This window comes from Leptonychotes weddellii, chromosome 5 (genome assembly GCF_054177405.1).
Source record: "Leptonychotes weddellii isolate Sample4059 chromosome 5, ASM5417740v2, whole genome shotgun sequence".
NCBI lineage: Eukaryota > Metazoa > Chordata > Mammalia > Carnivora > Phocidae > Leptonychotes > Leptonychotes weddellii.
In genome coordinates, this window is record NC_138373.1 from 32,221,076 (window position 1) to 32,246,990 (window position 25,915).

The 25,915-nt window shown below is 54.2% G+C and overlaps 3 protein-coding genes across 11 annotated transcripts in view; 2 read left to right on the forward strand and 1 right to left on the reverse strand.

Annotated features, from left to right (window-relative positions):
- ZNF500 (zinc finger protein 500) lies at positions 1-9,508 on the forward strand. 2 transcript variants are annotated; one of them, XM_081820132.1, is made up of 6 exons: positions 1-169; positions 1,226-1,722; positions 3,775-3,934; positions 4,154-4,221; positions 5,665-5,776; positions 7,591-9,508. In XM_081820132.1, the coding sequence occupies exons 2-6, from the start codon at positions 1,321-1,323 to the stop codon at positions 8,274-8,276; spliced, it is 1,428 nt and encodes a 475-aa protein (XP_081676258.1). In that variant the 5' UTR covers positions 1-169; positions 1,226-1,320; the 3' UTR covers positions 8,277-9,508. The 2 variants fall into 2 exon arrangements, with proteins under 2 accessions (XP_081676258.1, XP_081676259.1); XM_081820133.1 differs by having other exon boundaries at positions 5,668-5,776.
- A 272-nt stretch (positions 9,509-9,780) lies between these two features.
- On the reverse strand, positions 9,781-23,598 carry DNAAF8 (dynein axonemal assembly factor 8). Of its 4 annotated transcripts, none has more exons than XM_031019955.2 (9): positions 23,389-23,598; positions 21,414-21,586; positions 20,600-20,728; positions 18,207-18,719; positions 16,364-16,478; positions 14,888-15,026; positions 13,098-13,229; positions 12,619-12,732; positions 9,781-11,837 (listed from the first exon to the last, which is right to left on the reverse strand). In XM_031019955.2, exons 2-9 carry the CDS (start codon positions 21,534-21,536, stop codon positions 11,513-11,515), a joined length of 1,590 nt encoding a protein of 529 aa, XP_030875815.2. In that variant the 5' UTR covers positions 21,537-21,586; positions 23,389-23,598; the 3' UTR covers positions 9,781-11,512. The 4 variants fall into 4 exon arrangements, with proteins under 4 accessions (XP_030875815.2, XP_081676255.1, XP_081676256.1 ...); XM_081820129.1 differs by having other exon boundaries at positions 16,229-16,478; XM_081820130.1 differs by lacking the exon at positions 20,600-20,728 and having other exon boundaries at positions 16,229-16,478.
- A 107-nt stretch (positions 23,599-23,705) lies between these two features.
- The window catches only part of ANKS3 (ankyrin repeat and sterile alpha motif domain containing 3), a 30,835-nt gene continuing 28,625 nt past the window's right edge, over positions 23,706-25,915 (forward strand). For all 5 annotated transcript variants that reach the window (XR_014145369.1, XR_014145368.1, XM_081820119.1 and 2 more), the window contains exon 1: positions 23,706-23,944. The gene's annotated coding sequence lies outside the window, so the exon portion shown is untranslated. The remainder of the gene's footprint in view (positions 23,945-25,915) is intronic.

Genomic DNA, 25,915 nt, shown 5'->3' on the forward strand with positions numbered 1-25,915 from the left:
ATTACCCACAGTGCTCCGGTGGGCCCGCCCACAGCGGGCTGAGCCCGTGGCTCGCTAGGACCGGTCTGGTGTGTTTGTTCTGAGGGTTTGTCGGTCTCGTCGTGGACAGCTTGCCGGCTGTACCCCCGCGCCTACGGTCCTGCTTCCAGCCCGGCCTGCCGCGCTGCCGGTGAGTGCGGGCTCGGGGTCCCGGCTCGAGCTTCCATCCCGCGGCCCGCGTCAGAGCCCGGGTTCGTGCTCGGTCTGGGCCACCGCTCACCCTCCACCTGAGGACGAGACCGGGGAACGCAGCCCGGCCGGGGACTCCCAACCGTCCCAGCACCCTGGAGTTGGAGAGGCCATGGTGACCATCCAGGCGGGGGTACCCGGCGGGCCTTCGAGGCTTGCCGAGCCCAAAATCGGGGGTCAGGTCGTGACAGAATCCGCGTCCTCCTGGGCAGAGGGGGCCCTGGTTCTCACCGTATTTCCAAAGGGACCCCAGCCCAAACGGGCCTACCGTGATAATGAAAACCGCATTTCTCGAACTCTGACCCCGTTCCAGGCAGTGCGGAAAACCCTTTCCAAAAATCGGTTTAGGGGCGCCGGGGTGGCTCAGTCGTTAAGCGTCTGCCTTCGGCTCGGGTCATGATCCCAGGGTCGTGGGATCTAGCGCCGCATCTCCCTGCTCAGCGGGAAGCCTGCTTCTCCCTCTCCCACTCCCCCTGCTTGTGTTTCTGCTCTCTCTGTGTCTCTGTCAAATAAATAAAATCTTTTTAAAAAAAAATCGGTTTAGCCCTCTCAGCAGCCTGTGTAGGGATATCATTCTCTCTACTTTTTGTTTTGTTTTGCTTTTTTAAGATTTTATTTCTTTGACAGGGAGAGAGAGAGAGCAGGAGCAGGAACACAAGCAGGGGGATTGGGAGGGGAAAAGCAGGCTTCCTGCTGAGCAGAGAGCCAGATGTGGGGCTCCATCCCAAGACCTTGGGATCATGACCTGAGCAAACACAACAACTGAGCCACCCAGGTGCCCTCTCTCTACTTTTTGAATGAGGAACCAAGGCCTCAAGAGTTTGAGTAACTTGCCCGGGAATTAGCATGAGGGTAGCAGCAAGAATGCCTTGATTTACCGCAGTCCTTTTCTTTTGCCAATGAGGGTGAGTTGGCTCTGGGGCAAGAGCAGGGCCTTATGGGTAGATGTTTATCTAGCCCTAACACTGCACCCAAATGATTTATTGTTTCTCCACAGAGCCCTGCAAACATCATTTCCAGTGTCCGGCCAGAAGTATAGGGAGAGACAAGTTTGAGCCCTGAGGCACAAGAAAGCAAGACCTGCCCCAGACAATGGCAGCCACACCTGGTCTCCAGCCTCCACCACCCCTGGAGCAAGACGAGATCCTGATCGTGAAGGTGGAGGAGGATTTCTGCTGGGAAGAGGAGCCCTCCCTGGAGTCGGAAGACCCCAGCCCTGAGACGTTTCGCCAGCTCTTCCGGCTCTTTTGTTACCAGGAGGTGGCCGGGCCCCGGGAGGCCCTGAGCCGCCTCTGGGAGCTCTGCTGCCGCTGGCTGCGGCCTGAACTGCGCACCAAGGAGCAGATCCTGGAGCTGCTGGTGCTGGAGCAGTTCCTGATGGTGCTGCCAGGGGAGATCCAGGCCCGGGTGCGGGAGCAGCAGCCGGAGAGTGGTGAGGAGGCCGTGGTCCTCGTGGAAGGGCTGCAGCGGGAGCCCAGGAAACAGAGGCAGCGGGTGAGGTGGGGGGCAATTTGGCCTTGAGGTGAGGAAACGGGGCCCCCAAGACCTCAGGGCCCTGCTCCTGAGGTCTGCATTTGGAAATCCCTTGGGCTCTGGAGCCATGGCCTGCCTTGGTCATTGTGGGTGGGGGGATTGGGGCTGCCTGCTCCTGTGAATTGAAGAAGACACTGCAAAGTATTTCTCAGCCTGGGCCAATGGGTGTAAACCCGTTGACTGAGCACATGTAGCCCCACTAGCCCTCTCTGAGCTGTGTGGGTTGTTTCGTTAACATCATCCCAGTGGAGGCCAGACACAGGTTTTGATGGGAGGGAGGCTGGAGACCTTCCCAGGCAGGGCCCTGGGCATTGACGAGATCCCAAAATGAGGAGCACTAGGAAGAAAAAGCAGGGGCTGGTGGGTGCTCTGCTTAGAGCCCCCACATGTCCCCAGCCTCTCTAGAGCTGTGTCATCCCATGCAGTGGCTACCAGCCACATATGATTTGTTTTTTAAAGATTTTATTTATTTATTTATTTATTTGACAGAGAGAGACAGCGAGAGAGGGAACACAAGCAGGGGGAGAGGGAGAGGGAGAAGCAGGCCTCCCACCGAGCAGGGAGCCCGATGTGGGGCTCGATCCCAGGACCCTGGGATCATGACCTGAGCCGAAGGCAGCCGCTTAACCGACTGAGCCACTCAGGCGCCTCTCACATCTGATTTTTTTAAATTAAAACTAAATAAAACGTCAGATGTAGTTCCTAAGTCACACCGGCCCCATTTCAAGGGCGCAGTCGTCAGATGTCGCCAGTGGTCACTGTACTGGGTACTAGACAGTGAAGACATAGGACACTTTGTTGTCATGGAAGGTTCTGTGGACAGCACTGCTCTAGGGCACACTCCCAGCTTCTAACAGAATTTGAGGAGTGGGAAGTCTTACAAATTCCTCTTGCTTAGATTAGATTAGTTTTCCAGGTTAAATATTTGGCAGATATGGACAGGTGGCCTTTCTCCCTGTGTTAGTGCCATTGACCACATACTTTTCTTTTTGTCCAGCAGGATAGACACATCCCCCCAAACTTGATCACAGTATGAGTTGATTGCAGTAAGCAAATCCTGCTATCTTGGTGGCCAGTAAGAACTCAGGATCCTGGGCGCCTGGGTGGCTCAGTTGGTTAAGCGACTGCCTTCGGCTCAGGTCATGATCCTGGAGTCCCGGGATCGAGTCCCGCATCGGGCTCCCTGCTCAGCTGGGAGTCTGCTTCTCCCTCTGACCTTCCTCTTTCTCATGCTCTCTGTCTCTCATTCTCTCTCTCTCAAATAAATAAATAAAATCTTTAAAAAAAAAAGAACTCAGGATCCTTTCCCAGCCCCTCCAGCCTTGGCATTGGGGTTCTTAGCATGGCTTCCCTCTGTCTCTGTGCACCCCATAACCTCTGGGGACTGTCTCCTCTTAGAGGTGTGCAATGTTGAGCCTGACGCAGGGGTCCCTGGTGCTGGTTTCAGTTTCCTGGGGATGTTTCTTGTCCTAAGTACTGTTGCAGAGCTCAGTAAACTGAGACCCAAGTTCATCCTATTCACCTTCTCTGGAATTGGGAATTAGATTGTTTCAGAGCACTTGTAGGTGACTTCAAAAAGCATAGCACATGCAATAGTGCGAACTTCTGAAATGAGACCTGATTCAGGGTCCTCCTGGCCCAGGTCTATAGGGAGTACCGAGGAAGGAAGGGTAAGAGTGTGACAATGACACCAGGACAGTGTGATGGGGAGAGACCGGGGAGACTCACTCAGGGACAGAGCAGGTCTCACTTTGTCCCGATTGGGAGCCTGACCTCTTCCCAGCTCACATTCCTTCTCCCAGCGTGTCTGGAGGGAGGATTGTGTGGCATGTGGAGGGCCATGGGGGCAGGCAGGGGGAGGAAGCCCTGGGTGTGGGGGAGGTGAGGCACAGCTGGTCAGAGCCTGGGAACAGGAGGATGGCCAGGGGTGCCTGAGACAGGAGTGGTTGGGAACCTTGTGGGTTTTCTCCCAACCTTCTGGGAGCTGGTGGGCAGATCTCTGTCTGCATTCAGGGCCTGGAGGTGCTCCCTGATGATGCACTGTCCCACGGGACAGGAGAACAGTGCTTGAAACACCAAGTGGAGGCCAGACCAGAGGAGCTGTCTCTGGAGGAAGGGTCTGGATGCTCCAGCCAGCAGGCCCCAGCCCAGCGGAGCCACAGACCAAAGAGGGGTGAGTAGCCATCCCTCTAGATGAAAGAAGCTCTTTAGGGGAAGGAAGCAGAGGGAAAGGGGTGTCACAGGAGGCTGGGCCTCTGTGCACGTGGGAAGGACACGTTCTTACCTGGGAGCTGAGCATAGGTGGGGAGTAGTTACACCTGTCTGGGCTTTGCTACCGTGTGCATGGGTGGGCTGTGTGGCCTTCTCTGGCAACTCTGTGCTTTTTCCCCAGGCCCAGCGGCCTCCCAGCCTCAGGAGACGGTGGCATCGGCCACGTCCTTCATTTCATCCTGGTCCCGGGTGAGTGGGTGTTCCTGATCTGCAGCATCCCTGTGTGTCCCCTGCCTCTGTTATGGGAACACTTCTCTCCCGTGCCAGGTCCAGCTCTCATAGCTGTTCCTTCGTGGAATGACCCCTTTACCCCAACTTTCTCCTCCCGAAAGTCTTCTCTTAGATGCCATCCGGGTATTAGGTGTATCCTAGAGGATTCTGGGGCTTAATGGTGAGCTGGGGCAATTGCTTCAAACCCAGCTGGGCGCTAGACTCTGGGTAAAAATATAGATTCCTCCCCCAGCCCAGGCCTGGAATTGGAGTCTCCTTTGCTTGTTTGTTTAAATAACAGCTTTATTGAGGGGCGCCTGGGTGGCTCAGTTGGTTAAGCATCCGACTCTTGATTTTGGCTCAGGTCATGATCTCAGGTTCATGAGATCAAGCCCTATATCAGGTTCTGTGCTCAATGGGGAGTCTGCTTGAGATTCTCTCTTTCCCTCCCTCTGCTCCTTCACCTGCTCATGCTCACTCTCACTCTTTCTTTTTTTTTCTTTTAAGATTTTATTTATTTATTTGGCAGAGAGAGAAAGAGAGGGAACACAAGCAGGGGGAGTCGCAGGCAGAGGGAGAGGGAGAAGCAGGCTTCCCGCAGAGCAGGGGGAGCCCGATGTGGGACTCAATCCCAGGACCCCGGGATCATGACCTGAGCTGAAGGCAGTCGCCTAACCCTCCCTCTTTCTAAAATAAAAAATAAATCTTATTTAAAAATAACAGCTTTATTGAGGTATAATTCACATACCACGCAGCTTAGCTATTTAGAGTGCATAGCGTTTAGCGTATTTATAGAGTTATGCAACCATCATCACAGTCCTCAAAACACTTTCCTCCCCAGGATACCCCATACCTATTAGTAGCACCCCCCATTCCCCTTTTCCCAGCCCATGGCAACCTACTTTCTGTCTCTACGGATTTGTCTCTTCTAGACATTGTTTGCTTGGGTTTTAATCTGCTGCTCAGGTCATTCTGGTGCCAGATTTGGAACGACTGGACTACAGGCATCCTGAAGTTCCCAAGACACCCTCCCCCACCCGCCCCGGGTCCCAGGGCTGGTTCAGCTGAGGCAGGGCATGCCTGACTTGTCCCCTGGGAAACATGGGCCCCGGTGGCTGAGCATGCAGTGGAACCAGCTGTTCCAGACAGTGAATCTGTCCACACTGTCTCTGGCCCAGCAGCAGTGGGACAGGGTGGTGGTGATGATGTCCTCCCAGGGAGCAGGATTCAGCCGTTCTGTGAGCGGAGCCTGAGGAGGAGGGGTAGACAACAGCATATGGAGAGGGAAAGTGTTGGAGAGAGGAAGTGGGGGGAGGCAAAGCAGGACCCGCCATTGTGATACAGGTGGAGGGGGTGGGCAAGCCCACCAGTCTGGCCCACGTGACGGAGCTGTGGCATAGGACTGAGTGGCTTGCATTCCAGCAGGTGCCAGTGACCTTGGAGGACATGGCAGCGTACCTGTCCCAGGAGGAGTGGGAGTGCGTGGACCCGGCTCAGCGGGACTACAGCTGGGACGTGCTGCCGGAACACGGGGGTAACATGCAGAGAGACCCTGGCCACTGCTCATCAGTGGCATGTCTGAAGTGGGCCGGTCTCAGGGAGGGTGGCTCCTTCCCTTAGGCTGGCTCTGGCCAGCTCGACATTTCCCAATAGTTGTATGTGGGCCTCAAGCACCCTAGGCCCAGCATATCCCTGCTCTGTATCGCCCATGTCTCCGCACCACTTACAAAAGCCAGTTCAACAGTTCTCAGGCTGCAGTGGCCCGAGGAATCACTGGGGAGCGTGTTGAAATAAGAACTCACACCCTGTTGCTGGGTGGGTTCAGTGGGCCAGGGGTGTTCCCTGGAGAGTCCGCTCAGCAACCAGCTGAGTGCAGCCTGCACAGCCAAGGTTGCTGGTGACCCGTCAGGGGCCCAGCTGCAGTGGGGAGAGTATGGCTGCTCGCCTTACCCCAGGCAGGTGCCCACAGATGTCCTGGGTTCCTTATTCTTTTGTTCCTTCACGCACATGGTTGGTCCAGTTTGACCTTGGCCTCTGTGCTGCCCACGGCCCCCGTGGGTAGAGCTGCTTCTGGCAAGGCCTTGGCCATCCACAGCCTCTCCTTACCCACCAGCCCCAGTTCACCACCCAACACTATTCCTTCTGCTCTTCCCGCTCAGCTCATCTTGATACTCCAGATACCCATTCACTCCCTGAAACAGGTTCTGAAGGAATTGAGATGCTTCTTTGTATCAGTTGGGTTTCTTCAGACAGACAAAACCAATAGTGTATATGTGTGTGTGTGTGTCTGTGTGTGTGTAAGTTAAGACATTTATTTTAAGGAATTGGCTCATAGGATTGTGGATGCTGACAAGCCTAAAATCGTAGGACAGGCCCGCAGGCTAGAAATTCGAATGAGAGTTGATGTTGCAGTCCTGAGTCTGATATCTGCAGGCCACCCAGCTGACTGGAAACCCAGGCAGGATTTGTGTATTACAGTCTCGAGGCAGAATTCCTTCTCTGGGGGAGGCACCTGGGTGGCTCAGTTGGTTAAGTGTCCAACTTGATTTCAGCTCAGGTCATGATCTCAGAGTTGTGAGATCAAGGCCTGCAAGGGGCTCCATGCCGGAAAAGAAGCCTGCTTAGGATTCTGTCTCTCCCTCTGCCCCTCCCTGGGAAACCTCAGGTCCTGCTCTTAAGGCCTTCAACTGACTAGATGAGGCCCACCCACAGTGTGGAGGGGGATCTGCTTTATTTACAGTCAGCTGATTGTAGATGTTAAGCAGATCTACAGATGACATCCTGAGAGGTTATTTAGCCTGGCTATGGTACCACTGTTTAGTTAAACACCAAAACACTGTTGACATTGGGGCTGTAGAATTCTGTTATGATGCCATCTAGTGAGCTATAGGATGTTCACCAGCATTCCTGGCTTCCACCCACTAGATGCCATTTGCAACATTCTTCTGAACCCCAGTTGTGACAACCAAAAATGTCTTAAGACATTGCCAAGTGCCCTCTGAAGGCCACCATTGCCCCTGGGTAAGAACCCCTGGCCTAGAGGTTATGAGCCCAGACTCCAGAGCCCGTCCTGTAACTTACTAGCCCAGTGACTCTGGGTAAGTTCCTCAACGTCCTCGTCTTAACAATGGGACAGTAACGGCACGCACTTCACTGGCGTTGTGAGGGTTTCACGAGCTGCTGGCCGTGGTTCATTATCTCTGTTCAGGGTCTGACACTCCCCTGCTAAGTGCTCTGAGGCTCGCTCTCATGTTCCTCAGATGGGACAGCCGCCCAGCCTCTGCCTTCTTATTGGAAGCCTCCCCTCTCCCTGTGAAGGCCTCACGGACTGTGTTTTCTGTGTCCCAGGGCTTGGGCCGCAACTTGAGGATGGACAGGACACCCTGGAGGACGTGTCAATGGGAAGGGAGCGGGACCGAGAGCTGGTCAGGGGCATGGCCGGGACTGAGCAGCCTCTGGAAAGAGGAGGACCGCGACGAGTCGAAAAGCCGTACACGTGCCCCGAGTGCGGCAAAGGCTTTAGCAAAACATCCCACTTGACCAAGCACCAGCGCACGCACACCGGGGAGCGGCCCTACAAGTGTCAGGTGTGCGGGAAGGGCTTCAGTGACCGCTCCAACTTCAGCACGCACCAGAGGGTCCACACGGGCGAGAAGCCGTACGCGTGCGCCGAGTGCGGCAAACGCTTCAGCCAGAGCTCCAGCCTGGTCATCCACCGCCGGACGCACACTGGGGAGCGGCCTTACGCCTGTGCTGAGTGTGGGAAGCGCTTCAGCAACAGCTCCCACTTCAGCGCGCACCGGAGGACACATGCGGGCGAGAAGCCCTTCGTGTGCCAGGCCTGTGGCAGGGGCTTCCGCCGGGGCACAGACCTGCACAAACACCAGCGGACCCACAGCGGCGAGCAGCGCCTGCCGGGCCTGCAGAGCCCCACGGCGCGGCTCCAGGAGGCCCCCGGGCTGAAGCCCAGCCGCCACTCGTTGAGCTGCCCACCTCCGGAGTCCCATTCAGAATTTCGAGGTCAGAGTTCATGAAGCTGCTGGTTACTGTCTCGGAACTAGAACCCTAATCTGAAGGCATTTCAGACTGACCCCGTTTGCTCCTGGTGGGGACCCAGCCGATGGCTGTGGGACATTTCAGGTGCCCAGGCCGAGGGAAGAATCCGGGCACTGAGTTCAGCAGTGGTGGCTGGACATGCAGCAGGTGGACCTGGGTCCTGGGGCCGCCGTCCAGGTGACCACAGCCTGGGTGGCTCACCACCCCAGGGATGGATTCTCACCGTTTAGGAGGCCAGAAGGCCAAACCCAAGATGTGGGCAGGGCTGCTTCCTTCTGGAGGCCCTGATGGGAGAGACTGTCCCACGCCTCTCTCATGGCTTCTGGTGTTCCCGGCGTCCCTGGTGTTCTTGGCTTGTGGCCACATCGCTCCCGCCTCTGCCTCTGCTCTGGTGTCCTCTTCTAAGGGCACAGTTATGTGATTTAGGGCCCCCGATCCAGAATGACCTCATCTCAATTACATCTGCATAGACCCTGTTTCCAAATAAGGGCACATGCTGAGGTTGTGGGTGGACGTGAAGCCGGGGACGCTTATCAGCCCACTTCAGGGAAGCCTCCAAAGCTCCAGTTCCTTGCAGCGTTAACATACCCCAGCCTTCCCTGGCCTCCCACCTTCACCTCCAGCCTTGCCACACCCAGTATGTAGCCTGTGGGGGCTTTTTCTGTATCCCTGTGGTGTCAGCGGGGCAGTGGGGTGAGGTGGGGGTCGCCTTCATAGATCCATGGCTGTTCTAAAGGATGAATGCCTGGTGTGGGAACGCTTCCCTGATACCCCATCTTCCAGCCTCCCCGGCCCATGAGGAAGCCTGTGGATTGGACCAGCCTTGCCATCTGTCCCCAGGGCAGGAGTCCAGGGTTGCCTTTGCTCCAGCCCCAAGTGGCCAGGACAGAGGCAGCCTTGGCTGCCCCACTTGGTCTTTCTGATCTGTTCACATCCACTGTGTCCTGGGCAGCTGAGGGGAGCGGTAGAGAGTCCTGGTTTCGTTTCATCATCACTGGAGTCTTGGAGCAGCTGCTAAAACCCCTTGGTTCTGGAACATTCCATGCAGGGAGTGTGGCAGTTTCCCATGGCGGGGTTGCCTTGGGCCTCATGCTGTGCCCCATTCTGTTGGTCACCCAATCACTGTAGGTATTTTCCACCTTTCAGCATAACCCATGTTCCAGGGTGTGTGATCTGTTCTCGGTTCCCTTAATAAAGTCGGTTCCTCTGGCCTCGTGTGCTCTGCCTGGTGTATTCTCCAGAGAAGGGGACCGCTCGGTTGAAGCATGGTTTGACCTTCTAGGCCAGCTTCCAGGGCTCTTGAGCACGCCTGGCTTTGCCGACCACTCTCCTTCCCTATGCGGCCGTGAGTCTGCGGGCTCACTTCTGTCACGTCCAGGCTGGTGCTGGAGGCCACCGGCCGCCCACTTCCTGGCCTGGGACCTGGGCCCATTAGTACCTGTTCCAGAATATTCTCTCACACAGTCCTAGGACATAGGGCTTTTGTGACTCTCCTTTTATAGATGGGAAACTGAGGTCCTGAGTGCTTCCAGCACCTTGTCCAGGTGGCAGAACTACCACATCATCCTCTCGGCTTGCCTTAATGGTCGTTCACCCAGTTGAACTTAGAACAAAGAGTTTATTTTCTCTCACTTTGTAAAACATTCTTAATGAACTTCTGACGTTAAAAGGGGTAGACATGCGGGGCGCCTGGGTGGCTCAGTTGGTTGAGCGGCTGCCTTCGGCTCAGGTCATGATCCTGGAGTCCAGGGATCGAGTCCTGCATCGGGCTCCCTGCTCGGCGGGGGGTCTGCTTCTCCCTCTGACCCTCTTCCCTCTTGTGCTGTCTCTCACTCTCTCTCTCAAATAAATAAAATCTTTAAAAAAAAAAAAAAGGGGGGGTAGACATGCGGAAAATGGGTTCAAAGGAAGAAAAGCTGGCCATTGCTCCTGACAGGCTGCATGGGTGGAGGTGGTCACGTTTAGTCTGCCTTGCCCAGTGCCTGAGCCCTGACCACACTGCACATGCCCTGGAGCAGAGGGTGAGGGACTTTCACAGATGGGCAAGACCCGGGAGCCCACGTGACACAGTGTGGTTAACTGCCCTGCTGGTAGGCCCACCCAGGGCTTCCTGTGGCCTTGGTGGAAGCTGCCTTGCCCCTGACCCCTCATCGTTGTGGGTGGGGGCTGCTGTAGGGGCCCCCATGGCCATATCAAGTGAGGTCTGTGGCCCTGATCATGACTAGCTGAGGCCAGGCAGAGCCTGCCTTGCCTGGTGCAGGGCTTGATGGAAAGAGACCCTTGCCCATCCTCAGCGCATGCTAACAGGTGGTGACCCCAGCTGAATCCTGGGACACGTGCCCAAATGCCAAGGACCCTACCAAGCCACTGAGCCCATGTCACAGGGGGACTCGAGATGACTGCTTTTCCCATGGGGCAGGCAGGGCGGAGTGGGGCAGAGACTCTGAGAAGCAGAATCTCGGAAACAAGTTGACGAGAAAACAGAGGTGCCCACAGATCAGGGCTTCAGCCTGTTGGGGACAGCAGGGCTGAGAACAATACGAAAGGACTCTGAAAATGGGCGGTGGGGGGTGATGTTTGCAAAGTAACGAGAATGATGTCCTCCACAAGGCTGGGCACCGCTCTGTTCCATGGGGACTGTTTGGGCGTCAGGACACTCAGTACTCTATCTCTGTGGAAAGGTCAACTCCACCCATAGTTTGGAAGGACCCTAAAACAGATGTGTGCCTTTGTATCTTGGTTAAAGAAAAAAACCTTCAGTCTTCCCCTATTTATCAAAGAGTCCATTTGGTGTGTGAGAGAGAGCGGGTGGTGTGTGCATTTAGGCACATAAATAGCAAGCAGCCAGGGACCCAGAAGATCAGGCTCAATTCTCTTCCAAGACCCTTTCCCTAAACCCTGAAATTCTCTAAATATGTTTTACTTGAGTTTTAGTTTTATAAAGAGCTTGCATGATGGCAATAACAGAGAAGAGTGCAGACACAGGAGAGAAAACGCCCGACAGTCCCCCTGTTGGCACGGACGGTGCTCTCGGTGGGGTCTGCTTCCCAGGCGCTATTGTCCTGCTCTGTGTACAACTGTGTTCTGGCATCTTTGCTCTAAGTGCACAGAATGATCTGCCCCGCAGCCTGAGGGTCCCCGTGCTGCAGAAGAAGCACCTTCTCTCGGAAACAAGGGAGAGCCAGGGGCCCAGGCATGTGGATGGAGAGTGGAATCATTCCGCCCAGCTCCTTCTCCCATCTGGTCCAGGACGCAGCTGCAGTTGGCCCAGGGGAGGCACCAGGGCCTCCCTGGCTGTCCCTGGCCCAAGAGTGTCCCCTAGCGCCCTGGGACCTCCCCCTGGGTGTCTGGCCTGGGTGCTCTGCTGCTCGGCCCAGGCTGGTATATGTTGCTTCCTTCCAGTTGCGGAGCTGGCTGAATCTTCAGGGACTTGAGCCTTCTGGACACTGGGACCCCCAGTGGCAGGTAAATTGGGCTGAGCTGTCCCCTCCCGAAATGCCCTGAGCTGCTGGAGAAGCTGACTCTTCCCGGTGCAGTCCCTGTGACACAAGAGACGATCAATCAACACCAAGTGGAGCCAGACCTCCCCACAGGAAAGGGCCAGAGTGCTTCCAGAAGCGTGTTCCCTGGTTCTCAAGACATTAAGTGAGAGATTTTGGCCTCTCAGCCCGTGCTGAGTCACAGGGCATGTTAGCATGTTTAAGGCTTCTGGGAGCCCACTCGTGTGACGCTTCTCAACTCAGATTTTTCTTCTTTTTTCCTATATGCCTAATCATGTACCACTTTAGAGGAAAAGCTGCATTTGACTCTGACCTTCCCAGAGGATAGGATCTACAGGCTTTGCAATTCCAAAAACAATAGATACAGCATATAAGTCTGAGTGGCCCTAGGACCACCACGTGGGGCCTCTGCACGGTGGGGAGCTGGTCTTCTCTGAATGGGACACTGCTTCCTTCACCCAGTCCTTTCATTTCTAGCCAACAAGCATCACTTCATTCCATCCCAACAACTTCATTTCCAGTGCTATCAGGAGTAAGGAGCAAATCAATTTGGGCAGCTACTTTTCAGAAGGAAAGTACTTATCCCTTCTCAGGAGTGAACTAAGGTGTCCTTGGTGATGTCGGGAGGACAGCATCCAGGCTGGGCCCCAAGTGGGCTCCCGTGGGCCACCTCTTAGACCCCCTACCAGACCCACACGTGCTAGCCTTATGGGTGCAAGACAGAGCTGAAAGCACAAATGTTCAGTGTGCCAGGCTGAGGGCTTGCTGTGGAAAGCAGGGACGGGACATCCCCAGGTGATGGGAGCCCCTTGGTGGTTACCGTAGGCGGCGGGAGGAAGGACTCTCCTGCTTGGCTGGGCCCTGCTGATCTCTGAGGGCCACTGTAGCCTCTTCCTCCTCCTCGCTGTCAGAGGAGCTGGAGCTGAGGCTGGAGCTGGAGGAGAAGAAAGCTAGAAGAAAGCTGGCTTCACGGAATGTGCCCCAGGCCACCCAGGCCCCTGGGATTTCCTGCCAAGAGGTGGAGGGACACACCCCAGGGCCATGTACCAAAGCCCAGACTCTGTTTGCTTAGAGCTCCGCCTGGGTTCTTCCCTCCCTGCAGGGAGAGCCTGCTGATGGGACCAAGTGGGATTGTCGGCCAGGCTCAGCTCCTGGCTAACAGCACTTCTCCACTGAGCAGTGCTCTGGGACTAGCCCACACCAGTGCGACTCCCACCTGTATGAGCACCTGCTCCTCCTGAGGCCAATAGGAGCACTGCAAAGCAAGGCTGTCACCACTCCCAGTACCTTTCCACCGACCTGGGGTCTGATGGCTCCGAGGGCCGCAGATCGATGAAGATAGTGGGAGGCTCTGCGGGGCTCCTTAGCTGCCTGCTCTCGGCCAGTGTCAGGCCCTGCTCGGCCTGGAAGCCTGACTCCCTCGGAGCAGATCTGAGATGAGAGAGCAGGGTTTCTGAGTCACTTCTGGGTGATTACAGTGTGACCTGAGCTAGGCCCTGTAAATGCACCTGCTCTTTTGCTCTTCAGAACAACCTTCAAGATTTGGCCAGCACTGTCCAACAGGACTGTCCCTGGTGACTGAAATGTTCTATATTTGTGCTTCCCAGTGTGGTAGCCATTTGCCACAAGTAGCTTTTTAAATTTACTTGTAAGCTAATTAAAATTAAATTTAAAAATAAAATAAATTTGGGGCACCTGGGTGGCTCAGTTGGTTAAGCGGCTGCCTTCAGCTCAGGTCATGATCCCAGGGTCCTGGGATCGAGCCCCTCATCGGGCTCACTGCTCAGCAGGGAGTCTGCTTCTCCCTCTGCCTGCCACTCCCCCTGCTTATGCTCTCTCTCTCTCAAATAAATAAAATCTTCAAAAAAAAAAAAAATAGGGGCGCCTGGGTGGCTCAGTCAGTTGGGTGGCTGCCTTCGGCTCAGGTCATGATCCTAGGGTCCTGGGATCGAGCCCCACGTTGGGCTCCCTGCTCGGTGGAGAGTCTGCTTCTCCCTCTCCCTCTGCCTGCCTCTCTGCCTACTTGTGCACTCTATCTCTCTGTCAAATAAATAAATAAAATCTTTTAAAAATAATAATAATAAATTTTAAAAATTCATTTCCTCATTGCACCAGCCACATTTCAAGGGTTCAGTAGCCACATGTGGCCAGTGGTTACCAATTGGACAGTACGAGTCTAGATATTGCTTTTTTTCTTTTTTTTTTTAAGATTTTATTTATTTGACAGAGAGAGACACAGCAAGAGAGGGAACACAAGCAGGGGGAGTGGGAGAGGGAGAAGCAGGCTTCCCACGGAGCAGGGAGCCCGATGCAGGGCTCGATTCCAGGACCCTGGGATCATGACCTGAGCCGAAGGCAGACACTTAATGACTGAGCCACCCAGGCGCCCCTTCTTTTTTTTAAGATTTATTTATTTATTTGAAAGAGAGAGAGTGCAAGCAGGGGTGGGGGGAGCAATGGGAGAGGGAGAAGGGAAGCACACTCCCCTCTGAGTGTGGAACCTGAGATCATGACCTGAGTCAAAACCAAGAGTTGGTCACTCAACAGACTGAGCCACCCAGACACCCCTAGATATTTCTATTGGTCACTGGGTTGCCAGGAACAGAAGCCCACTCCACCTGTGCCCACCTCTGCCCTCCAGCTTCAGTGTTTCTCACTACAGCTGGCCTTTCTCTGCCCTCCCGCTCCCACCCAGAGACAGGGAGATTGGAAATTCTCACAGAAAGGCTCTAATTGGCCTGGCTCAGGTCAGACTCCAGGGCTGGCCTAATTAACAGCGGCCAGAGGGGCAGGGTCCTACTCTGGGGAAGCCATGTGGATGGTGAAAGGAGGGTTCCCAGGGGGTGTGCAAGAGCAGGTGCTTTGGGGCTTGAGTCCCAGCTCTGCCATGTATGGCCTGGGTAAGTCAACCTCTGAGCCTCAGTTTCCCCATCTATAAAATGGAGATAATAGCACCTACCTGATCAGATTCTTGAGATGAAATGAGAACTCTACATCAAGTGCTCCACCCAGGATAGATCTGATACTTGCTGCAAGACCATGGCCAGTTCCACAGAGAGGACACAGGCTGTGGCTGGCAGAAGTCTCACCTGCTCCTGGCCTCCTGCTGCATGGTGTCCTGAGGTGTGTCAGCAGGCACCTTCCAGGCAGAAGGGGCTCTGGAATGTGTGGCACACAGAAGGATGAGCTGTTCCATGAGCCTGTCCTGGCTGTTCGGCAGGGTGTGGTCTGATGGGAGAGCGGGGAGGCTGCTGAGTGGGGACACCCATGGTTTGACTTACAGCAGCCTGAGCCTTAGGACCCCTTGGACTCCCTCGTGTGGATCTACCTCGCTCTGTGCACCCCCTCTGCCACTCACAGCCCTTTATGTGGACCTCATCTCCAGCTCCGCAGGACCAGGGGAGTGATATATACGCAGGCCCCGTAAAGTAGGACTGACTTATTAACGGGTTCCCTCACTTCCTCACCCCAAGTCCCACTCGTCAGAGGGAACCAGAATTAACAGTTCTGGTGTTCACTTTTTAAAAAAATTAGCAACAGGATTATCCTCCATAGATTTTTTTTCACTGAATAGATTATGTAGTTCTGTGTTAATATACAAAGATTCTCTTCATTTGAGCTTTAGAGCATTCTGTGGTGTAACTGATTTAGCTTGACTCCTATTGAATATTGAATATGGGTCATTTCCAAATTTTCACAATTATAAACAGCACTGTAATGAACATCCCTGAATACACATCTTTACCCGGTGGGATGTGTGTTTAGGATAGACTTTAGCAGTGGAGTAAGTGGGTGATGTGGCTTATGTGGCTTTAAACAGAGAATGGATTCTGCCACATTGCCCTCCAAAGAGGGTATATTGGTTACAGCCCCCAGCCCAGTCCCTGCCTGACAGGAGGGAGGGTTTCTCCACATCCTGCTATAAGGCTTTAAGTTACAAACAAACAAAGCCATGCTGAAACAGCACCAGGGGCTGTCAGCCACAGAGGAGGTTTGCTCTGGAATTGGAGGCTGGAACCCCCACACCTCCTTGCTCTTTGCCTCAGACCAGCCTCCGCTTACATTTGTGACCCAGGCTGGCTGCAGAGGCAGGGAGGAGCTTTCCTTTTATTTACAGAACTGCCCAGAGCAAGGGCACAAATGAGGTGGCGGTGATCACACCCCTGGCTTTGTCAATGGGGAGGTGAGGGGAGGCAGGGTGTGCTCAGCTGCTGGCTGAAGGAGCACAAATTGCAGATTGCTTTGCTCCCAGAAAGAGAGGGAGGAAGCCCTGGAGGTGGGCAGGAGAGAAAGGTGTGAGTCAAGGGTAGGGACCTGTCTGAAGGTCCCCCTCTGGGGCTTGTCCACTCCCGACACCTAGTAGGGGGTCATGTATATAATGAGTGAGTGAGTGAATGAATGGATGGATGGAAGTTTCCACGGACTGGCACCTGTGTGCTTGGGACCGTGAGGGCTGAGCAGCAGAGAGGACATGGTGGGCTGCAGGGCTGACCCTATTTTATTGAGAGGGCCTGGAAGGAGCTGCTTGTGGGGATGCATCTGGGCCCTGGCATTCAAGGTCAGACCTCGGCCCAGGCGGTCAGCTGCCCACCACGTGGCTCTAGGTGCGCGATCTCCCCTGCCGCCTTCTTGCCCTGCCAGACTCTGAAGGATGTGATCCAAATCCCACTCTTCAAGTTCCTGAAATAATTAAAGCAGTGATTATGAGGCAGCCGCACGGTCCTGGCGGCGGGAATGCCCGATTCCGCAGCTGCTGTGAACCACAGAGGGTTGTTGCAGGTTAGAAATCCCCAGGGTTTAGGTGCCTGCCCACCTAGGCACTCTCTCACCCACACCTCCTGCCATCTCCTTCCTACGCGTTTTTTGAGCAAAACTTTTGTTTTTGGTACAAAGACTGTTTGGCCTGGAAACCCAGTGTTGTCTTAAGCTCCTTAGGTTCATACAGGTTTAGTGTTGGGAGGTTTAAACAGTTTGCTCTTTTAAGGAACAGATTGTTCTGGGCTGGTGCTATCACAGGAGGACTTGGAAGAGAGCGCTGGGGGCGTCTGGGTCTGATGAGAGCAGGGAGGAAGTTAAGTATGAATTGGTGTTTCTTGGGGACCCTCTTGCAGCTCCATGCAGCCCTAGAGGTGAGTGAAAACAAGTGTATCGGGGCAAGCAGAAAGGAAAGAATGGCTTATTTCAACGACAACTGATTAAGAATGGAATTGGTAAAAATGACCTTCACGTACAACCTGATGCCAGTTTTCTCTAAGTTGTTAAGAAAATTATCAAAATTTGCAAATAAGGCAAAAAAGAATTGCACAATGTTTAAATGTCACGCTGGAGCTTTTCTGACAAGCCCACCTTTCTTGGGCGCGGTAATTTGGTTTCCACAGGCGACCAGGGCCCACCTATGTTACGACTTTGTAAAACTGAGAAACAGGTGCAGGGGTTTTCTCTGTCCCGTGGAGATGACCCCAGAGGTAACAAACAGCTTTGCTGCTTGTCGGATGTTGACCAATTTTGTACTTCATGTGCAATTTTTCTCAGTGTCCCTTTCTTTCTCCCCAGTGTTTTACAAAATCCCGGTTTCTCAGAATCTCTGTGAACCGGCTTTGTCATCCTCCTGGTTCCCTCGTTAAGGAGCTAAATACAACGTTAACAGGTGTTCACACTCTGTATGAAAATGAGGGCTTTGCCATTTGGGGAATTATGTTTTAACAAAGTTTGTTCTGTATCTTACATGTGGTTGTCTGTCTTTATAAACATGCTTTGGATTAGTCTGTCTTTCCTTCCTCCCTTCCTTCTCTCTCTTTTCTTTCTTCTTCCTTTCCTTTTTCCTTTTTCCTTTCCTTCTTTCAAGGCTCGCGTCTCCTTGCTCTTCCTTGTTCTTGTTACCGCTGCTGAGGATGGTCTGTCTGCCAGTACCACACACCCACTGAGACAGGCATGACTGCCCGCTGAAGGACCTGGGGCCATGGGCCTAGGGGCCTAAGGTCGTTGCTGTGGACTAAATGTCTGCGTCCCTCCAAAATTCACAGGCTGAAATCCTAACCCCCAGTGCAATGGTGTTTTGGAGGTGGGGCTGCTGGGAAGTGATAAATAGGTCATGAAGGTGGAGCTCTTATAAAAGAGGCCCAGAGAGCTTCCTCACCTCTTCCACCGTACGAGGACCTGGCCAGAAGATGCCATCTTTGAACCTGGAAACAGGCTCTCACCAGACATCAAATGTACTGGCATTGTGGTCTTAGACTTCCCAGTCTCTGGAACTGTGAGAGATGAGTTTCTGGGGTTTAAGGCCCCCTAGTCTATGAGAGTTTGTCACGGCAGCCCAGATAGACTAGGACAGGTATAGTGGGCCAGGCCTCAGGTTGGCCACTGTGCAAGGGACCCCCCCGAGGAAGCGCAGGCTAGGGGGCTGACTACCTTGAGGGAGAGCACCGGAGGTCCTTCCCGGGGCCCCTCCGGGGGTGTTTCTTGTCTCAGACCTGCCGCTCCTGCGGCACAGGGTGCCTCCTCCACTGGACTGTGGTCACGGCAGGCTGGGCCCCGGGCATCCCAGGTAACTTTATGGAGTATATCCTTCTCAATCATCTTCCTTCTCTCCCTTCGGAGGGCTCTGTGGGCTGTGGAGTCTGTGCCCCAATGGGCTCGTGAGGCAGCGCCCGGGGGTTCTGTTTTCAGGTCGCATTCCCACGGGGAGAAGGTGGCTTCTCCGTGTGGCCCCCGGCGAGGACCCTGGGTGCTGAAGGACACAGCCCCACGACTGCCTTCCTGCCACATGGGGGTGTCCTCAGGCACCCGAAGAAGGGAACAGGCCTCACCACAGGTCTCTACAGGCCCGTCAGCGTCCCTGCCTTGCAGAGAGGCAGGACCCCTTGTCTTTGGGCCCCACTTACTCCAGGGTTCTGCAGTGAATTCCACAGGCACCACACCTGGCTGTGGAGAAAACAGGTGTCCTTAGCATCCTCAAAAACATACTGCAGGGAATTTTTATGTGTGTGGTAAAATATGTATGTAACGTAAAATCTGCTATTTTGATTGTTACAAAATGTATCATTCAGTGACATTAAGTACATTCATAATGTGCAACCGTCACCGCTGTCTATTTCCAAAGCTTGTTTATCACCCCAAAGGGACTGTGCCTCCCCACCCCCCAGCCCCTAGTAACCTCTAGTCTACTTTCTCTCTCTATGGATTTGCCTGTTCTAGGTATGGCATATAAGTGGAACCCTACAGTATTTGTCCTTTTGTGTTCTTGCTTAGCTTAGTGTTTCCAAGGTCCACTGAGGTGGTAGCACGTGTTGATACTTGGTTCCCTTTCATGGACTGCATAATGTTCCATTGTATGGATACACCACGTTTTGTTTGTCCATTTTTTGTGTTGATGGACACTTGGGTTGTTTCTACCTTTTGGCCACACAACTATTAAGGGGTGGACAAGAAGAAATCCAGGCCCTTTGACTCCAGAGCAAGCCCACAGCCTCTGCCCCTGTGAGTTGATGCAGACTTTCCCGTCCCAGACTGAAAAAAATTCTCCAGAAGAGTCGCCGAGGTAATTATATAAATGAAGAAAACACAAGATAAGACCATGTGGACATCGCTGCACCTGCACTAACCACAGGGCTTGGCAGCCCTGGGAATTTCTCCTGTTTGGGGTTATACTTCTAGGCATGGCTGGGTGAGTGGGTGATGTCTGTCCTGGTGATGGGTAGGAGACATGCCCTGCCTGGTTCCGTAAAATGACCCCGTGTCAGTGCTTGCACTGAGAGGTAGACTGCGGCACATAACCACTCTGCCCAAACCAGCACGGAGAGACTTGACCAGACTCTAGGATGGCTTCCAGCAGCGCACGGCTAGGATGACCCCAGCCCTGCCTGAGAAAGCTCAATGCTGCAGGGAGAATTTAGTGTTTGTTCCAGCCAACAGCTGACCTCCCTTAGAGCATTTACTAAAAAGGGTTTATTATTGTGAGTATGTGTCTCTTAAAACCGAGAAGCATCTGTCACGGGAGAGCCATTCCTTTGGAGGGACCTGGCTTCGGTCTCCCTTCTCCGTGGGAGGATAGACTGCTGACTTCCATACCTGCCAGCGACACACCTCCTGGCCTGGTCACACCCCCACTGACCCGCTGTCTGTGATCGTTCACGACCCTGACTCTAGTGGGCCCTGCTCTCCTCCTCCCTCCTCCCTTTAAAACCCCAGTCACCTCTGCACAAACCAGACAGAGCTCAGCTCTTTCCCCTGCTGTCAGCAGCTACTGAATAAAGTCTGCTTTCACTGCCTTGATGGATGTCTGGCTGTGTTGGTCTTTGAGAACATCCCCCATTCCCCTGGTTAATGAGTGACCACTAGTCATAATAGTTACAACGGAGCTAAGCCAGTCTCCTGGAGCTTTTAACAAGAGTCAGGCAGGCCTGACCGGTTGGGGACCTGCCCAGTGATGAAAGCCTATTGATGGCTTCTATTTATAAAGGCAGCAATTAACTTTAAGCACCAAGCCATTAATTTTAGATAGAGTTTTTTGTCTCTGAGAAATGGAATGACTAACTATGATACTTAGTTATAGAGTGTGCTGTGGTGTTTTCTAATTGTTTCTTGTGTTTGCCTTGCCTCTCCAGCTAGGGGCACCTTCTTATCTCTGAATCCCCACTGTCACCCTTATTAAATCAACAAATGTTTGGGGAGTGCTGGGGTTTTAACCTCTTTGGCCCCCACTGCCGTTAGGGTCTGGTGAGAGCATGGCCACCCACACCCATACCCCATTCTGCCCGCAGGGGCCCAGCATCGTGGATCCCCGGAGCCTGCCTCCTACAGACCTCAGGAGGCCGAGCGGCCGTAGCAAGCCAGGCCCTGGCAGGCTCTTCAGCCAGGTCCTCTGACAAGTCTGGGATCAGGGCAGTTTGATCTCGCTGGAAGATGAACAGCTCCTCTGGCCCGCAGTCTGACTGTGGACAAATGAGAGGACTTTTGGATTATGGGGCGGCGGGCAGAGCCAGGAGGGCCTCAGGCTCCAGGCGCCCTTGCCCTGCTGCTCAGAGTGATCTGGGGAGATCAGTTTTCTCCCAGAGGCCCTTGCCCTGGCTGCGTCCTGCCACTGCTTTAGAAAAGGGCTTGGCCACACAGCCTTGTGAAGGTGAGATCCAGGGCTCCCCGTTCTGCACATACCTGCTGCCCCCTAAGACCTTGCACATAACAGGTGCCCAGTTAATGGCCGGCATCGAATGAACAGGGCAGCGAGGTGGTAGCTGAAAGAAGAGTCCAGCTCTCCCCCTGCCCCGCAACCTTCAGCCAACACTTAAATGACACAGAGCCTTGGTACCTCTAAGGGGAGAGGGGACACATAGAGTTCCCAGCTCACCTCATGAGGATATCTGAGGGTGAGAGCAAACGAGGCTGGAGACGTGACAAGGCACTGGGGTCACATTATCTACTCTCCATTAGCCTTGCTGTGCACAATGGCCCATGAGGATGCCAAGAATCAATAAATGTATTCAGAGAACAAAAACTGAGATTATGACAAACACAGAAGCTGATAAGCTCCAAAGCTGTTCATGGGGCAGCATCATGTTTGCCATGGGAAGAAAGGGCAGTCGGGGCCTAGGAAGACATAGGAAGAAGGTGCTTGCTTACCGAGGAGGAATCTGAATCCAGAGATGGGAGCTGCTCCCTGATGGCCTCGAGGATGGCATCCCAGGGCCCTGTCTGGGAGGCCCAGCGAGGTGAGGACTCCTCATCTTTGTCCTGGGATGCCATGCGGGCCCAGGCTCCGGGGTGATTCTCAGCATGCCATCATCCAAGCAGACCTGCAGGGGACGCAGGGTGAAGTGAGAGGGTCCTGGGGCCAAGGGTCAAGAGCTCAGGATGGGGCAGGGGGAGAGGGCTGCCTTTTCAAAGCACCTACCACATTGTGGGGGATGAACAAAGACTCCCAGACCTCCCACCTGGTTTCCCTTCTGGTTCTGCGGGTTCCTGCTCCTGCCAGTTACTGTGCCCGCACTGTGTGTTTGGTGCAGGTGGAGCCCAGATATGGCTGACCCCCGAGCAACACGGGTTTGAACTGCGCCAGTCCACTGGTATGCAGATTTTTTTCTATAAATACAGTTCAGTACTGTAAATGTGTTTTCTCATGATTTTCTTAACATTTTCTTTTTTCTAGCTTACTGTATGTGGGAATACAATATATATTTACAGAATATGTGTCAACTGACTATGTTATCAGCTAGGCTTTCAATCAACAGTAGGCTATTAGCTAAGCTTTGGGGGGAGTCAAAAGTTATATGTGGAGGGGTGCCTGCCTTGCTCAGTCAGTAGAGCATGTGACGCTTGGTCTTGGGGTTGTAAGTTCGAGCTCCACACTGGGTAGAGATTACTTAAAAATAAAATTTTTGGAGGGGGACACCTAGGTGGCTTAGTTGGTTAAGTGTCTGCCTTCGGCTCAGGTCATGATCCCAGGGTCCCGGGATAGAGTCCCGCATCAGGCTCCCTGCTCAGCGGGAGCCTGCTTCTCCCTCTGCCCAATCCTTTTTTATTTTTTTAAAGATTTTATTTATTTATTTGACAGAGAGAGACACAGCGAGAGAGGGAACACAAGCAGGGGGAGTGGGAGAGGGAGAAGCAGGCTTCCCGCTGAGCGAGGAGCCGGATGTGGGGCTCGATCCCAGGACCCTGGGATCATGACCTGAACCGAAGGCAGACACTTAACGACTGAGCCACCCAGGCGCCCCTGCCCAATCCTTTTTTAAAGATTTTATTTATTTGTCAGAGAGAGAGCAAGAGCAGGGGGAGGAGGCAGAGAGAGAGTGGAATGATGGTACTTCAGAGCCAGTGTCTGGACATCCCTTGCAGCGCCAGAGGCCACTATGCGTAGGTAATGGGAAGAGAGCACCGTCTGGCTAATACCCCATCAGGGTAGCAGCAGGAGATGTGGGTGGTGGGGTACTTGCTTCTGTGCTTGGTGCACCCTGAACTATGAACAGCAGGGTGCGGATGCAGCTCATACACACATCAGGGGATTTTTTGTTTTGGAAGCGGGGCTCTGTAGGGCAGATTGTAGGACACCAGAATCACCGAGGTGAAGGCGGCTACCAGAGACTAGGTTCTTGTAGGCAGGCAAGGCAACAGAGGAGGGAAAGGCACTACAGGCTGCAGGAAGAGCATGTACGTTGGCTCAGAGGAGCGGAAACTGCCCAATATGTTGTGGGGTAGAAGCTATCAGTTGCTGGAATATGCGGTGAAAACGGACCAGATCGCGCAGGGTCCTGAACGCGCAGGTGAGGATTTCGGACTGGGGTTAATGCCTAAGGCTAAGCCAAAGAGGTGCTCCAGTCTCTTCCGAATCCTGGCGGTACCTCCATGTCCGTTTCTTGGCTGCAGCCCGTTAGCCCCGCCCCCAGCCCAGCCCCTGGCCCCTCCTGCCCGGGGGGCGCCCCGTTGTTATGACAACCAGACGCCAAAGGCTTCCCGGGTCAGGCTTTTAAAATCTAAAGCTGGGAAGCAGGAAAACACATCGCCCACCTTCCCAGCCACCCCCACTCCCTGTTCCCCGCCGTCCTGTCCGAATCCCGGCCTGTACCTTCGCAGCTGCGACAGGCCCGAGGCCACTCACCTCAGGCCTCCTCCTCCCCTCTTTGCGCGGTCCTGACAGGGCTATAAACAGTCCCCAGTGCGTCCCTCCGGTCGCGCTCGCCCCCTCGGGCCGCGGCGCAACTACTGAGGCTCTCACGGCCTTTGGAATTCCCCCTTGGCAGAGTCTTAGATTACTGGACTGCCAACCGCACTTTTCCCCCTGCTCCTCTTTCGGGACTCGGCGCGTCCTGCCTCTCTTGAAACAGGATTGGTTTCCCCGGCCAGGGGCGGGGCGGGGCAGGGCGAGCGCCGCCTGTTCATTGGCTGACGTGGGGGTCACACATCGAGCGGGGAGAGCTGACCGGAAGGTTCGGGTGCGGGACGGACGAATTGCCCGGCAGCGCCGGGAGCTGCCCCGCGGCCCGGCGAGCGTCCCGGCGTGCTCCGCGCCTCCCGCAACCACTTCCGGGGCGGGAGCGGGGCCGCGGGGTCCGGGCGCTGCGGTGGCAGCCCGCGCGGAGGGAGTCCGGGCGAGCTTGGCAGCGAACGGACCGGTCTGAGGGAGTGCAGCGGCGGCTGCGCGGGGCCCAGCGCAGGTAGGCTCCGTGGCGGCCGGGCTCCCCCGCCTGGTGCCGGCACCTGCAGCCCGCTTGCGGGGCCCGGCGCCAGGCGGCCCGGCCCTGCCGCTTGCTCGCCGCGTGAGTTTCTGACTGCGCTTCCGCTTCTGCAGCGGTGCGGTGGGGACGACAGAGTCACGTGCCGTGTAGGGTTACTGGGAGGAAGCGTCCAGGGACGTCAGTACAGTCGAGGCTCGGGGTGCTCCCGAAGGACCCCTCCCCAGGGCCTGAGAACCAGGGCGGGTACCCCGGTCCCCGCGAAAGGCATACGCGCCGAGACGAGACTTCCTCCCTGTAGGCATGGCGGTTGACCACCAGCGTCATTATTTTTTAGTTAAGATTTTTGGTTTAGAGGAACGGCCACTGAGCGAGTATACAAGTATATGGATGAGCATAAACGTTTTATTCATAACAAATACCCCGTCATTGTAGAGTATGTGGCATGTGGTGGGGTGATAAAAGAGGTAGCGGTAGCTTTGTGGCCCCTTGGCATCCGAGTTCTCCCTCCCTAGGCTCCTTGAGTCGGGTCTGGTTGTGATTGCCACCCCGGAGGGTGTCAGCCGTGTGAGCCTCCCTCCAATAATGGGAGAGACCACTTGGACTCCACCCTGGCATTTGGAGTAGAAGAGACACACCCATTGGAGGCTTGAGGGGTGTATTGAAAGGGGCCTTGAACTGGCACTCGGCTTATTTGGGTTCTTAATCAGTGTCTGTTGGCCAGGACTGTTCAGGTTGGGGTTTCTCACCTGCCAAGTGAGAAAGCTGGTTGATCTCAGGCCTTGCAGGTGTGAGGAGGTGGGGGTACCAGAAAGTAGGGCTTTGCTCTGAACTTGGTTACTTAACAGCCCCCCTCACATGTACACATACTCTGGCCAAGGGCTTACAAATTCTTTGTCCCCCAGATTGGTGGCTTGTTGCTTGTTTGGCTATCTCAGCTGTTACCTGGAGCTTGGAAGCATTCTTTAGTAGAGACTGAGGTCCTAGTGGCATCTGTGAATTGCTGGGGCACCTTTAGGCCATCTGAATGGACCCGACCTTTGTTTTCTCCTTTTCTGTCTTTTTTTTTTTTTTAAAGATTCTATTTATTTATTTGACAGAGAGAGACACAGCGAGAGAGGGAACACAAGCAGGGGGAGTGGGAGAGGGAGAAGCAGGCTTCCCGCAGAGCAGGGAGCCCGATGTAGGGCTCGATCCCAGGACCCTGGGATCATGACCTGAGCCGAAGGCAGGCGCTTAATGACTGAGCCACCCAGGCGCCCCTCTGTCTTTTCTATACTTGCTTTCTTGTTCTTTCCCACCCATAGTAGAGAAGGAGACAAATGTTACTCTTGGACCTAAAGGTTCTAATAGGAAGCTAAGGGGTTGGCATTGATTTGGTTAGGATTCCCAGGATAAGGGACTGTCATAATCATAGACTTTTCATCCTGGTGGTGTTGCATCTCTGGGAAAGTTCCATCACCCCACAAATTTACCAGTCTATCACACCGCCCCCCCCATCCCTGCCCACCATCTGTCCCACTTTCAAGGAATTCATAGGTGGATTCCTGCTCAGTTAACATTCACTGAATACCAATCACATCCTAGATTCTGTGCTGGGACTTTCAAGATTTATTTGTTTAAAAATTTTTTTTTCTTAAAGATTTTATTTATTTGAGGGCACCTGGGTGGATCAGTCGTTAAGCGTCTGCCTTCGGCTCAGGTCATGATCCCAGGGTCCTGGGATCGAGTCCCACATCGGGCTCCCTGCTCCGCGGGAAACCTGCTTCTCCCTTTCCCACCCCCCGCCCCCGCTTGTGTTCCCTCTCTCGCTGTCTCTCTATCAAAATAAATAAATAAAATCTTAAAAAAAAAAAAGATTTTATTTGAGAAAGAGAGAGGGATCATGAGCAGGGGAGAGGGGTAGAGGAGAAGCAGACTCCCCACCAAGCAGGGAGCCCAATGTGGGGCTCG